General features: G+C 48.2%; 1 protein-coding gene across 1 annotated transcript in view; it reads right to left on the reverse strand.

Annotated features, from left to right (window-relative positions):
* Positions 1-2,609: 2,609 nt before the first annotated feature.
* LOC121272589 (G-protein coupled receptor 4-like) overlaps positions 2,610-13,819 on the reverse strand; it is a 64,910-nt gene continuing 53,700 nt past the window's right edge. Inside the window, exon 2 of the mRNA XM_041179243.1 lies at positions 2,610-4,847. Coding sequence (XP_041035177.1) covers positions 3,449-4,510 — 1,062 coding nt within the window. The 5' untranslated portion in view covers positions 4,511-4,847 and the 3' untranslated portion in view covers positions 2,610-3,448. The remainder of the gene's footprint in view (positions 4,848-13,819) is intronic.

Below are 13,819 nucleotides of genomic sequence, written 5' to 3' on the forward strand. Positions count from 1 at the left end.
TCCATACTTTTGGATAACAAAAATCTATCAATCCCAGATTTAAAGTTGACAATTGATTTAGCATCAATTATCATTTGCGGAAAAGAGTTTCAAACTTCTACCACCCTTTGTGTGGAGAAGTGTTTCCTAATTTCACCCCTGAGAGGTCTAGTGTAAAAGTTAGAGCTATCTCCTCCCACCAGCACCAGCACTGCACCCCCGCCAGCGCCCTCCAAACAATCTTAGGCTCCCCAGCCAACAAAATCAAAGTTTGTTGATGATAGCGCTCCTTGGGACGGTTTACTATGCGAAAGGTGCTATATAAATGCAAGTTGTTGTTGTAGCCAGGACTGTCATTTCATTGGTTGGCTCAAGGGTCACTTTCCCATTTAGACTGTTTAGTTACCGCTGAAACTGGAAATAGCCGGACAAGGCCACCTCATCACAGAGCAGACATTTATGACTTACAAGATAGCAAGGCCGGAATGGAGAGAGGGGAAAGGGGGCATTTGAGGAGAGGGCACTAAATGTCCCCTTTCCCCAGCTGTGAGGCAAATCTCCAAGTCATACGTTGTGCAGAGAGGTGGAGAGACTGCCTGGAGTAGAAGCCCTCGGAACTGTAGCGGAATTATTGAAAAGGACCACAGCCTTTCCTGTATCTGGTGCTTTCAACTGTTTCTTAATATGGCCCGGTGAGAATCAAATTGGCACCCGTGATGGTGGGGCCCCTCAGGAGGGGACTATGCCTCACCCGCTTGGCACTTATGGCCGAAGATGGTTGCAAACACCTCAGCCTTTTGCCCCTCACGTGCTGAGCTCTGCCATCATTGAGGGTGGGATATCCATGGAGCCTCCTCCTCCTCCTCCTGTTAGTTTAATTGTCCACCACTATCCATGACCAAATATGGCAGGAACAGAGCTACGACCTGATCCATTGGCTGTGGGATTGCATAGCTCTGTCTACCGCATGCTACTTGCGTTGTTTAGCATGCATGTAGTCATGTGTGGTAGCTTCACCAGGTTAGTTCTTGCTTTTTAGGTACATCTAGTGCTGCACCTACACTTTGTTGAACCAGCCTCCCACCGGCTTGATGGTAATGGTAGACTGAGGGATATGTTGGACCATTAGGTTACACATTGAGGTTGCATACAATTATGTTGCTGCTGACAGCCCACATCACCTCATGATGTCCGAGTTTGAGCAGCTGGATCTGTTTTGAATCTATCTCATTCAGCACGGTGGTAGTGCCACACAACACAACAAACAGCATTCAGATTGTGAAGACCAGACTTCGTCTCCACAAGGACTGTGTGGTGGTCACTCCTATTTGTAATTCAAAGCTTAAGGCCTTGGCAGCTGAAGACATGGTCATTGCTGGCAGAGCAATTAAAATCTGTGGGTTCAAGATGACGGCTCACCACCACCTTCTCGAGGGCAATTAGGGATGGGCAATAAATGCTGGTCTAGCCAGCGATGCCCACATCCTATGAAAGAATAAATTAAAAAAAAAACAGGAATGTTCAAGGGGCCAGAATTGGAGGCGCATAGAGATCTCGGAGGGTCCCAAACACAGTGTCCGGCCTGTGTTGAGTTTGCAGAGTTCAGGTGCCAACAAGTTGGCAAAGTGAGCGGGCACTGGTCTCGGTATCCAAGATAACGGACGGGGTGGGGGACGCGGGAGGGAGAATCAGCTCTTGATCTTCGTGTGGAAGATGTTGGGGGAAGGGAAGGATCGAGCTCTGCTGTGATACGTTCCCCCCCCACCCCCACACACACACACACTGTTCAGGAAAGCAGCAAGCAGACAGTCGCCAAGGAGTCAGATGGTGGGTCAAAAATAAAAAATTCTTTCGGTCAACATTTGGTTTTCTCTGGGTTGGGTCTGGACAGGTGGACTACTTTGACCTGCAGAGAAATTGGCTTTACCATCACTGAATTCCCCCACTACCAACATTCTGGGGGTTAACATTCACCAGAAACTGAACTGGACCAACCATATAAATACTGTGGCTACAAGAGCAGGTCAGAGGCTGGGAATCCTGAAGCGAGTAACTCAACTTCTGACTCCCCGAAGCCTGCCCGCCATCTACAAGGCACAAGTCAGGAGTGTGATGGAATACTCCCCACTTGCCTGGATGAGTGCAGCTCCCACAACATTCAAGAAGCTTGACACCATCCAGGACGAAGCAGCCCGCTTGATCGACACCCCATCCACCACCTTAAACATTCACTCCCTCCACCACTGGTGCCCTAGGGCAGCAGTGTGTACTGTATACAAGATGCACTGCAGCAACTCACCAAGGCTCCTGCAGCAGCACCTTCCAAACCTTCAACGCCAATTTTTCCTGCACTATCCCCATGTCCCTTGATATCTGTAGGAACATAGGAAATTGGAGTGGGAGTAGGCCATTTGGCTCCTCGAGCCTGCTCCACTATTCAACTAGAAGGACAAGGGCAGCAGATGCTTGGGAACACCACCACATGCAAGTTCCCCTCCAAGTCATGCACCATCCTCACTTGGTCACTGTCGCTGGGTCAAAATCCTGGAACTCCCTCCCTATTGGACTGTGGGTGTACCTACGCCACATGGACTGCAGTGGCTCAAGAAGGCAGCTCACCACCACCTTCTCAAGGGCAATTAAGGATGGGCAATAAATGCTGGCCAGTGACATCCTGTGAAAGAATAAAAAAAACAGAATGGTTATCCTAGGCCAATGGTTACCTGTTGTAACATTTTGGCTAAATTATGTCTAGTGGCTTAAATGGTTGTACCGGCAAGCAGATCTGGTCAAGTGCTGTCCATTCCCAAATTTTTTCATGGTGGGGTTCAGTTTTGCAACCACCTCCAACAGTTATGTAAGAATGCAGATATGGAGTGTTTTCAAACTGGGGGAGGGGAGAGGGTTGCCAACTCTCCTGAATTGGGCTGGAGGCTCCAGGATTTGGAGACTAATCTCGAGGGGCATTGTTCGGAGCAACCTTGGAGGAAAATCACAGGGGCTTCCAAAAAAAAAAGAATTGCTTGGCTGACAGCCCGTCATCATCTGATTGGGTAACAGAGAGGCCCTTTCTCTTTCCAATTGGCCCCACGGGGGTGGACATGTTGGGCGGCCAATAGCAGGAGCGAGGAGGGCGGGGTAGGTCAATTGCTGAAACCTCCAGGAATCCGTTCAGCCAAAGTTGGCAACCCTTGGGGACGGGCAAGATGTCCAGATCAGATCGTTCCAGTGCACCAACGATAGACAACATGCACAAAGACAGTTGTGACAAAGAGATAGAAAACTCAAAGTTGGGAAAGCAGGGAAATGGAGGCCTGATGGTAGGATTACTCGAGCAGTTCAAAATGATTTAAATAAGTTTTTAAAAAATCATTACCGCATACAGGAATGTTATAAAAAATACATTTATGACGGTAGCAATACTATAACATCTTTATAATCCTTAGATTTTATTTTAGTTCTTAGCTCTTTATAGACTCAAAGTTTTCATTTGGATGCAATCCTCCCTCAGTACCACAAGCTCAATGTTGAAATATTGGGATTTTTTAGAGGAGAGGGGAGTGTCCAGAGTGACTGACCGGGCAATGTCCGTCGATTTGGAGCTGGCAAAGAACTTCAGGAGCGGTGCTAGGCCCTTCGTCATATCGCTGCGGGCACCTTCGTTGACCAGACAGTAAAGAATGGGGTCGGCCACACAGTTGAGGCTGGTGAGAGCCAGCGAGACGTGGTAGGCTGTAAAGACATTCTCCTCAAAGCTACAGTCCCAGGGTCTGCTCAGGTACATGACGCTCCGCAAGAGCAGGATGATGTGGTATGGTGCAAAGCACAGCAAGAGGATAATGATGAGGCTCAGCGCTAGGCGCTTGATCTTCGCCTTCTCCCCCTTCTCTGTCGACAAGTTCCCTTTGATCGCCTTGAGGATGCCCTGGTAAGAAAAGAGCATCAAGATCCAGGGGAATAGGAACCCAATGAAAACTCGGTACAGGTTCATCTGAGCCACCCACTTTTCCATGGGGTACTTCTCGAAGCAGAAGGTGTGGTTGAAACGGTCTTCGAACAACTCGTTGTGGAAGAGGGGGGCAGAGTTGGCCCCAATCTCGATCGTCCAGACCACCGCACTGGTGATGACCGCTGTTTTCACCCGGCGGATCTTGGCGAACCTCAACGGGTGCGCCACAGCGAGGTAGCGGTCGACTGAGATGCAGCTGAGAAAGGCGATGCTGATGTAGATGTTGGTGTAGAGGATGAAGCCAAAGAGCTTGCAGGACTCCGGGCCAAGGATCCAATTATCCTGGTGGAGGAAGTAGTTAATCCAGGGGGGCAAGGTGGCGATGTAGAGGAGGTCGGAGATGGACAGGTTGAGGAGGTATACGCCCAGTTCGTTCCTCTGCTTGACCTGCAAATAGGCGGCCCACAGAGCAAGGCAGTTGGTCGGGAGTCCAATCACAATGACAAGGATGTACAGGGTTGGCGGGAACAGGCTGTCCAGCCTTGAATCGACATCGCAGCTGTCATCGCTGATGTTGCACATTTTCGGCTCTGCGTGGGTGGGTGGGTCAGGCTGTCACAGTCGCAAATCCTCGGAACTCGGACAAACCCATCGCCTGAAAGGAGTCACCAATCGAGCGCCTGGCAGAGCACACAGCAGTGAGGTCCAGCCAACCCAACCGATTCCGAGCGTTCCATTGACGAGGGAGCGATTGCTTTCAATAAAGGCCGTGTTACAACAACGAGATGACTATTATCTTTTAACCAAGTGTGTGTAGCCTGTCCCTTTGGTTCTTTCCAATTACTTAAAAAGTTAGGCAGCAGGGTGTTTAGTGATGTCTCTGGCTTTGAGTGCCGTTGGATATTCTGTCGAACAATTCCTGAAAAACAAAACAGAATTACTTATTTTGGCGATGGTTGCTATGGTTCATCAGGTCATCGTAAAATCAACGAGGCCTTGCCACTTTTCCAGCCTTCCCTCCTCTCCTGCTAGAGAGTGGTTCCTTATGCAGAGCGAATTTCTCTCTCAATGCCCCATTCTTCATGTTTGAGACTTAGCAGTGTGTATCCTCAAACTATTCAACTATGGTGGGCATCACCTGATACCTGGACCTATGCACTTTTCAGGTATCACAGGAAGGAATTTACGAACGGGGAATTTTTTGGCTGATTTTTTTAAAGCACCACCTCCCTTCGCACAAGGATAAGACTATAAGAAAATAAGAAAAGGGAGCAGCTGTGGACCATTCAGCCCATCGGCCTGCTCCACCATTCAATACGATCATGGCTGATCTCCTGCCTCAACTCCACATTCCCAACCACTGCCCATATCCCTTGGCTCAAACTAGTGACCTTCTGACTCTGAAGCAAGACTGTTAGCAATTGAAACCATGTAAGCATTGGTACTGAAAAAAAAAACAGCATTATGACATACTTCTGACTTGTGTTTTGTGGTTTTACACTTGTACCTCTTCAGCTTGCGTTGATCTGGTTGGGCTTCCATTCTCAGGGTATCAGCATCGCTGGCAAGGCCAGCATATATTGCCCATCCTTAGTTACCCTCGAGGACAGCTGCCATCTTGGACCACACCAGTCCCTTGTAGTGAAGGCATTGCCCATGGCGCTGTTAGGGCAGGTTCTTGACCCAGTGACAGTGAAGGAACGGCTGATGCATTTCCAAGTCAGGATGGCGTGTGACTTGACCTGGAGGTGATAATGATGCTCCTACGCGCTTGCTGCCCTTGTCCTTTTAGGCGGTAGGGAGTGTGGGTTTGGCTGCCAGGAAGCCAACATGGGCATGGCCAGTGATTGAAACCTCCGAGGCAATTTCATTTTCCCACCTTGTAAGCTGGTGATGAGCCGGTAGCACAGGGGGTAAGCCAGAGGCCTGGGCTAATACTCTGGACACATAGGTTCAAGTCCCACCATGGCAGCTTTGGGGGGTGGGGGGGGGGGGCGGTATGCACTTTAAATTCAATTAGTTGGTGCCTGGATTATACACCTCAAGTGCCGTAACCTCCAGGGCTATGGACCAAATGCTGGAAAGTGGGTGGGTGGTTCGTTTTCCGGCTGGTGCAGACATGATGGGCCGAGTGGTCTCCTCCTGTGCTGTAAACCTTCTATGATTCTAGTTTATAGATTCTGCCGTAAAATTCTTATCTCATCGTTGATAATAATCACAAAACTACTGAATTGTTATGAAACTTACCTGGTTCACTGATGTGCTGCAGGGGAAGAGGATACAGCGGAGATGTACTGGAACGGTACCAGGGATGAGGGACTCCAGTTATGTGGGGAAGCTGGCTGGCATTGTTCCCCTTGAAGCCAAGAAGGTTCAGGCAAGACTTAATTCGAGGTGCTCAACATTATGAGCGGTCTTGACGGAGTGCGTGGGGAGAAACAGTTTGTACTAGCAGGAGAGCCAGTATCATGGAACCCAGACTTTAAGTCAATTGACAGCAATTGAAACAGTGGCAAGATGAAGAGAAATTGTCCTAACCCAGCCTGGCTCACGTGTCACCCCAGATCCAGAGTAATGGGGTTGACCCTTAGCTGCCCCTCGAAATGGTCCAACAAGCCACTCTTTTGCCTCAAACCATGACAGAAAAATCTACTAACTTTCTGGGTGTACCTACACCGCACGGTCTGCAGCGGTTCAAGAAGGCAGTTCACCACCACCTTCTCAAGGGGCAATTAGGGATGGGTAATAAATGCTCATGTCCCAAGAACAAATGGAAAAAAAACATTGTTTAGATTAGAGTTATGATTCCTCAGGGCTAGGGCAGCTTTCCAGTAGAGGGCTTGAATGTCTTCTGATGCTGTTCACATATGGAAACCCCAGCACCTGGAGGTTCCCCTCCAAGCTGCAAGCCATCCTGACTTAGAACTATCTCGCTGTTCCCTCACTGTCACTGGGTCAAAATCCTGGAACTCCCTCCCTAACAGCACCGTGGGTGTACCTACACCACATGGACTGCAGCGGCTCAAGAAGCTGGTGATGTAGTGGTATTGTCATTGGACTAGTATTCCAGAGACCAAGGGTAATGCTCTGGGGACCTGGGTTCAAATCCCACCACAGGCAGATGGTGAAATTTGAATTCAATAAAAATCTGGAATTAAAAGTCTAATGATGACCATGAAACCATTGTTGATTGTTGTAAAAACCCATCTGGTTCACTAATGCCCTTTAGGGAAGGAAATCTGCTGTCCTTACCTGGTCTGGCCTACATGTGACTCCAGACCCACAGCAATGTGGTTGACTCTTAACTGCTCTCTGAATGATGGCAGTGAGGGAAGGGCAATAAATGCTGGCCCAGCCAGCGATGCCCACATCCTGTAAACGAATAATAAAAAATATGGCAGAGGATAACCTTCACTTTGGACGGAGGCTGGTGGTCTAGATCAAGATTCTGAACCTAGTGGAAATTAAAAGCATGTGGTTTCTATTTCCACTCTGACAAAGTACACCCCAAGTGGTGAAGATGACAATGATCCCTGGTGTGACTCAGACCTGACATCGACTCTGCCCACAGGAATGCAATCGTCCTGTTTTCAAGCTTTGGCATGATGATGATCTTTGCTGGCCATTCCACCAGTTGGAACTCCAACTTGGATGACCTCCCAAAGCCCTGAGGCAGTGACACAAGGAACACATTGCACATTATCCTTCCCAAACTAACAGCTAATCCCAGAGGTGTTGAGTGTGGTTTGTGGGCTTCGTGTTGCTGACAACCGATTGCAAACGAGCCCCTATGTTGACTAAACGTTAAGCCACTGTTGACTCTACACCAGCCCCCATCCTGGTAGAGGTTGCCACCATTGTGGACTTTGCAGTGCAGCTAGAATGGAGCCTGATGTCCTGTGCAACGTTTGAGCAGGTTCCGCATTCCGGATCGCTAATTGCCCGTGTCCATGTGTGAACTGTGCGCCTGCATATCTCCGCGGAATGTTGCTGATCTTGCTCACCTACTTCCACGTTCCGCTTGTGCCTCAACACTGTCTCTGAACCCACTTACACTTCAGCGTGTTCCTGTGGGATTCTCACCATGAAGGTTACGACATCAGTTGCTATGCCCAATAATCGAGGGGTCCACCAATCTGTGGGACCCTGCTCTCCTTCCAGTGGCCATAGAGGTGACGATAAATGTGACTGTACATGTTCTGGTTCTCTTAAGGCTAGTGGTGATTGTGTGTGAATTGGTGTTGGGTTGATATATTGCAAAGAATTACCTGGAATGCATAGCACAGAAAAAGGCCACTCAGCCCAAATGGTCCATTCTGGTGTTTATACTGCACACAAACCTCCTCCCATCCCACTTCACCTTACCCTCAACTTCCCCCCTCATACATTTATCCAGCTCCCCCTTAAATGCATCTCGACGATTCGACTCAACCACCCCCAGTGGCGACGAGTCCCACGTTCTCACCACAGTCTGGGTAAAGAAGTTTTTCTTCAATTTGGTGTTGAATTTATGAATGACCATATTACATTCATGGACCTGAATTGTGGTCTTCCCCATGAGTGTGAAAGAGAAAGAAAGACATGCATCGATATGGCGATCACCGGACATCCCAAAGCGCTTTACAGCCAATGTAGCACTTTTTGAATTGTAGTCACTGTTGTAACGTAGGAGTGGAAACTTACTCTCTATGCCAACCCTGTCAAACCCCTTCACAATCTCTTTCGGATCTCAATCCAGCCTGCACAATCTTTCTTGGTAGGTACAACCAGTCATAGCTTTGTTGTATACGGTGCTGCTGATTGTGACACAGTTTTTTGCTCTGGCTTCAATTTGGCGCTCTCTGAAGATGAAGATCCTCTCTGAATCTGTAATGGCCCAAACACAATCGTGGGCACATCAAATTACCCTTTGAGTGTGAGGTCCCGCTAACAGTGTACAGAATCTGTCCAACTGAAAATTAAACATTTTTAATCATATATTTTATTAACGGTGGTAAAATAACGGTGCACCTTGCGTCTGTTTAACTGCTCCAGTGTCTGTTCAATGAGAAACAAGGTGTGGATTGACCTGCACCAAATTCTGCCTATGTCAGATTTCCATCAGAGCCCAGATCCGATGAGAGTAGTTCAGAGACTCTCTGTGCTCAGTGAGTAGCACTCTCACCCCTGAATCACAAGGTTCCCAGTTCAAGTTCCACTTGGGCACAAAGTCAAGTCTGGCACTCCGGTGCAGTACCGAGGGAGTGCTGCACAGTTGGAGGTGCTGCCTTTCAGGTGAGGGGCTGCAACTGGGGCCTGCTCAGCTGGGTGTGAAAGATGCAGTGGCACCCTTACAAAGATGAGCGTGGGGGAGTTATTCCTGGCTATTCCTCAGTCAACATCACAAAGATCAAATTACCTGGTTATTATTGCATTGCTGTGTTTGTGGGATCATCTTGTGTGCAAATTGGCTTCCTGTTTCCTACAGTGACTATATTTCATTGGCTGTGAAGTGCTTTGAGATGTCTCGTGGTCATGAGGAGCTCTATAATAAATGCAAGCCTTTTCTCTTGGGGGAGAGGGGCAGGTGGGAGTGGAGATCGATAACTGGGTCTAGGAGCTAGACCAATACACTCATGATTTTGTTAACAATAATGCAACTATTTGTTTCATGGCCAGCAAATTCTCTTATTCCCACTAGATTTCTTGCTCTGGCCTGCAGAATCTCCTCATGCTTGGCAAGATGTTGAAGTGAGCTGTGCCAAATACAGATTCCCTCATGGGAAAGCCTCCCCTACAATCAGATCCTCCTCGGAGTGGAGGGACACCAGCATAGCTTGGCTTTGACGGCCAGTACACCATCGCCGCTACCTTACAATTATCGCGACAGGAGTCAGGAATTCTCATCAGAGCCATCTATTTTCCGAGTTGACGGTTTATATTATGGAAAGGAATTCAGAGTTGAGTGCAATAGCTGTGTGGGAAATTGTTGTTCATTTACCTGCAGCATTGCTTCATGTGTATCAAACTGTGGCTCAATGGGTAGCACTCTCTCCTTGAAGTTCAAAGGTTGTAGCTTCAAGCCCCACCCCAGAGCCCAAAAAATCTAGGATGACACAGCCCGTGCCTATCAACATCACTAAAACGGGTTATCTCCTCATGATCACCTTGCTGTGCGCAAGTTTCCTTTAGACAGTGACTAGACTTCAAAAGTACCTCGTTGGCTGAAGTGCACTTTGAGATGTTCTGAAATTGTGTCAGGTGCTATGAAAATGCAAGTCTTGCATCCACTCAGCATGTTACACATTCAATCCCAAGAGGTCCATCATTGAGAGCAAAGCTGAGAAAGGTGCTGCCCGAGGGTTAAATATTGACCAGGGCACCAGGGCAAGCTCCCCTGCTCCTCATCAAAATAGTGCCAAGGAATCTTTTATGTTCCGCCTGAGAGGACAAACAGGGCCTCAGTTTAACGCCTCATCTGAAAGACAACACCTTTGACAGTGCGCTCCCTCCGTACCGCTCTAGGATTGTCAGCCTAGAGTCTGTGCTCAGATCTCTGGACTGGGACTTGAACCAGCAACCTCCTGACGCCGAGGCAAGAGTGTGACCTACTGAGCTGTGGCTATGGAAATGCGCCTTGGCATCTAGTCTTAACTTGGCATCAATTTGTTTCACAGTGCACTCTTGGCAGAGCAACATAAGAAGTAGGAGCAGCAGTAGGCCTTTCGGCCCATCGAGCCGGCTCCATCATTCAATAAGATCATGGATGACTTGATTGTGGCCTCAACTCCACTTTCATTATTGCCCCTCCTTACCCTGGACACCCCTTGTCAATCAATCTGTCTAACTCCGCCTTGAATGTAATCAATGACCCAGCTTCCACCACTCTCTGGGGAAGAGAATTCCAAACACTAACAAGCCTCCGAGAGAAGAAATTCCTCCTCATCTCCGTCTTAAACGGGAGACCTCTTATTTTGAAACCATGGCCCCTAGTCCCAGATGTCCCCATGAGGGGAAACATCCTCTCAGCGGCCTCCCTGTCAAACCCCCCTCAGAATCTTGACAAGATCACCTCTCATTCTTCTAAAGTCCAATGGCTGTAGGCCCAACCTGCTCAACCTTTCCTCATGAGACAAATCTGCTGCCTTGATTGATCCAAAAATGCTGCTTCAGGTTTTCGCTACCCATTAAATGCCAAGTGACCTCTGTAAGATGGATCCCCCCACCCCCTCCATTTCAGGGTCAGCAAGCTTCCCTTACTTATTTGAGTGCATGCAAACTTGCATTGGCTGTGCCAATTCTCACTTCCGACTGCATGGGTAAAATGATCAAGATTTTCCCCAAGCACGTACAAAATAGCATTAATGAAAATTGTGTCTTCAGAGAAACTGACTGACTCACTGGCGGTGTAATATAATCAGTCTGAGACAATGACTGAACGTAATGGGAGAGTTGAATCACAATTGTGGAATTACCAAAAATATTGAGGAAACGATCAGTGGGAACAAGCGTAAATAAAGGATGTAAAAATAACTTGGAATTCTTTTCAGCTGCTTGGCTCTCTACTCTTTTCCTGCTTTTTTAAAAATTATTTGTTCATGGGATGTGGGCTAGGCCAGCATTTATTGCCCATCCCCAATTGCCTTTGTTCAGTGGACATTTAAGGACGTTGCTGTGGTTCTGGAGTCACATATAGGCCAGACTGGGTAAGGATGCCAGGTTTCCTTCCCTAACGGACATTAGTGAACCAGGTTGAATTTTTAATAACAATTGGCAATGGTGTCATGGTCACATATTCAAAGTAGGGTTCTGGCCAGCCTTTCAATGAATGGTGTGCCTCGTGCTTAAGGATAAGTCCACCCATCAAAGTCCATTTAGTAACTAAACACCCAGAATAATTATTAATAACTTTTAACATCCATTTATCTGACTTTCTGTCAACTCCTGTTGACTTTAGAAATTAAACAGTGACTGGAGACAAATTCACTGGAAACTTGGCTGGGGGAAACAAAATCATCATACGCTTTTCTAACACCTCTTCAGTTCCAGCGACTGTGAACACTCGAAGGGAACTGAACCGACATCCGCACTGGCACATGATCCCACGGTTCTACAAAGAGCTTGTGTTTTTGGCAATTCAGCTCCCGCGTTCCGATTTGTCGCAGGCAGTCATTACTCACTGCCGGGCCTGATCGACCGTCATCTATTAAATAAAAAGGTAAAGACCATGGGCCTGAATTTTTACATTCCAAGGTCGGATGCTCGCCCGACCCGAACACACGTGGAATTGCGCGAGGTGATGTCGGGCACGTGTCCCGATGTCATTGCGCGCACGAGCAATATTGAGGTCGGAGGGCCCGTGCGGGAGTTGGATTCCTGCCCGCCGACAATTAAAGGGCCAATTAAGGCCGCCAAAAAGCCTACTGACCGAGATTCTACATCGCCTGTGCAGTTTTGCGCTCGTCGCGTGGGCAAGACGGGCAGGAGGGCAGCCCGTTTTTAATGAATTGCCATCCAAGACCAGGAATGAAAAGGGTTTGAAGCATTGCCATTATGAGTAGCGAGTAGTTCAGGAGGTAGTTTGCTGCTGGTTGCTCAAGTGAAACTTGACAGCAGTTTGTCTGTTTTGAGCTTCAGTCTTCGCATTGCTAGCCTTCATTTCAGGGTTCATTGGTGTCTCCAAGGTCCCTGGAGGATTTATATCATGTGGACCCTTGCGGTCACCAGACAGGCCTTCTGTTTCTCTGGTAATGGGGATTCTCTATTCCACTGGTGGCACCTCCTCTGAGGAGGAAGAGAGGGGCAGAAGGGAGAGGAGGCCAAGGGAGTGACCTGTGGGTGGAGAGGTGTAGGGCCAGCAAGGAGTCCAAGGTGGAAGGGGCCACAGAAGATGCCATTATCCTGCTGCCAGAGTGTACAAGCAGCGATGCAGCTGCCTCAACATGTTAGAGGTGCAGTGCCGAAAGAGGCTCCGCCTCTCCAGGGAGACCGTTAACTCCATTTGTCAGATGATCGGGCCTGAGATCACCTCCGACTGTGTGGGTGGACACCCCATGCCAGTGGCTCTGAAGATCACGGTGCCTCCGGCTCTTTCCAGGGGTCAGTGGGGGATCCACGTGAAGTCTCCCAATCAGCTGTCTATGTTTGTGTGAAGTTGGTGACTGATGCTCTGTTCAGGCGGGTCATGACAGTCATTCATTTCTGGATGGACAAGGCCGGCCAGGTTGAATGAGCCAGAGGCTTCGCTACAATTGCTGGCTTCCCCCGCATCCAGGGTGCAGCCGACTGCACACATGTGGCCATCAAGGCACCAGATGGTGAGGTGGGTGCCTTTGTTAACAGGAAGGGATTCCATTCCATAAACATGCAGATAGTTTGTGACCATAAGATGCAGATTCTGCAAGTCTGTGCAAGGTACCCTGGCAACTCCCTTGCCAACCCATGATGGTTGACAGAGGGACAAGATTGGCAGCTCAATATTCCAGGATATAGAGTTTTCAGGTGAGACAGGGAAGGAGGTAAAAGAGGAGGGGGTATCACAATATTGAGCAAGGAATCAATTACAGCAGTAATGACATCTTAGAAAGCTCCTCAAATGAAGCCATATGGGTATAACTTAAAAACTAAAAAGGAGCAATCACATTGCTGGTTGTGTACTATAGACCCACAAATAGTCAGAGAGAAATAGAAGAGCAGACAAATGTAGACAAATTTCAGAGAAGTGTAAAAATAATAGGGTAGTAATAGTGGGGAATTTCAACTTCCCCAACATTAACTGGGTTAGTCATAGTGTGATAGGTTTAGAGGCAGCGGAATTCTTAGAATGCATCCAGGAGAGGTTTTTAAGCCAGTATGTAGAAGGTGCTACAAGAGAGGGGGCGGTCCCGGACTTAATTTTAGCAAATGAAGCCA

This window comes from Carcharodon carcharias, chromosome 34 (genome assembly GCF_017639515.1).
Source record: "Carcharodon carcharias isolate sCarCar2 chromosome 34, sCarCar2.pri, whole genome shotgun sequence".
Lineage (NCBI taxonomy): Eukaryota > Metazoa > Chordata > Chondrichthyes > Lamniformes > Lamnidae > Carcharodon > Carcharodon carcharias.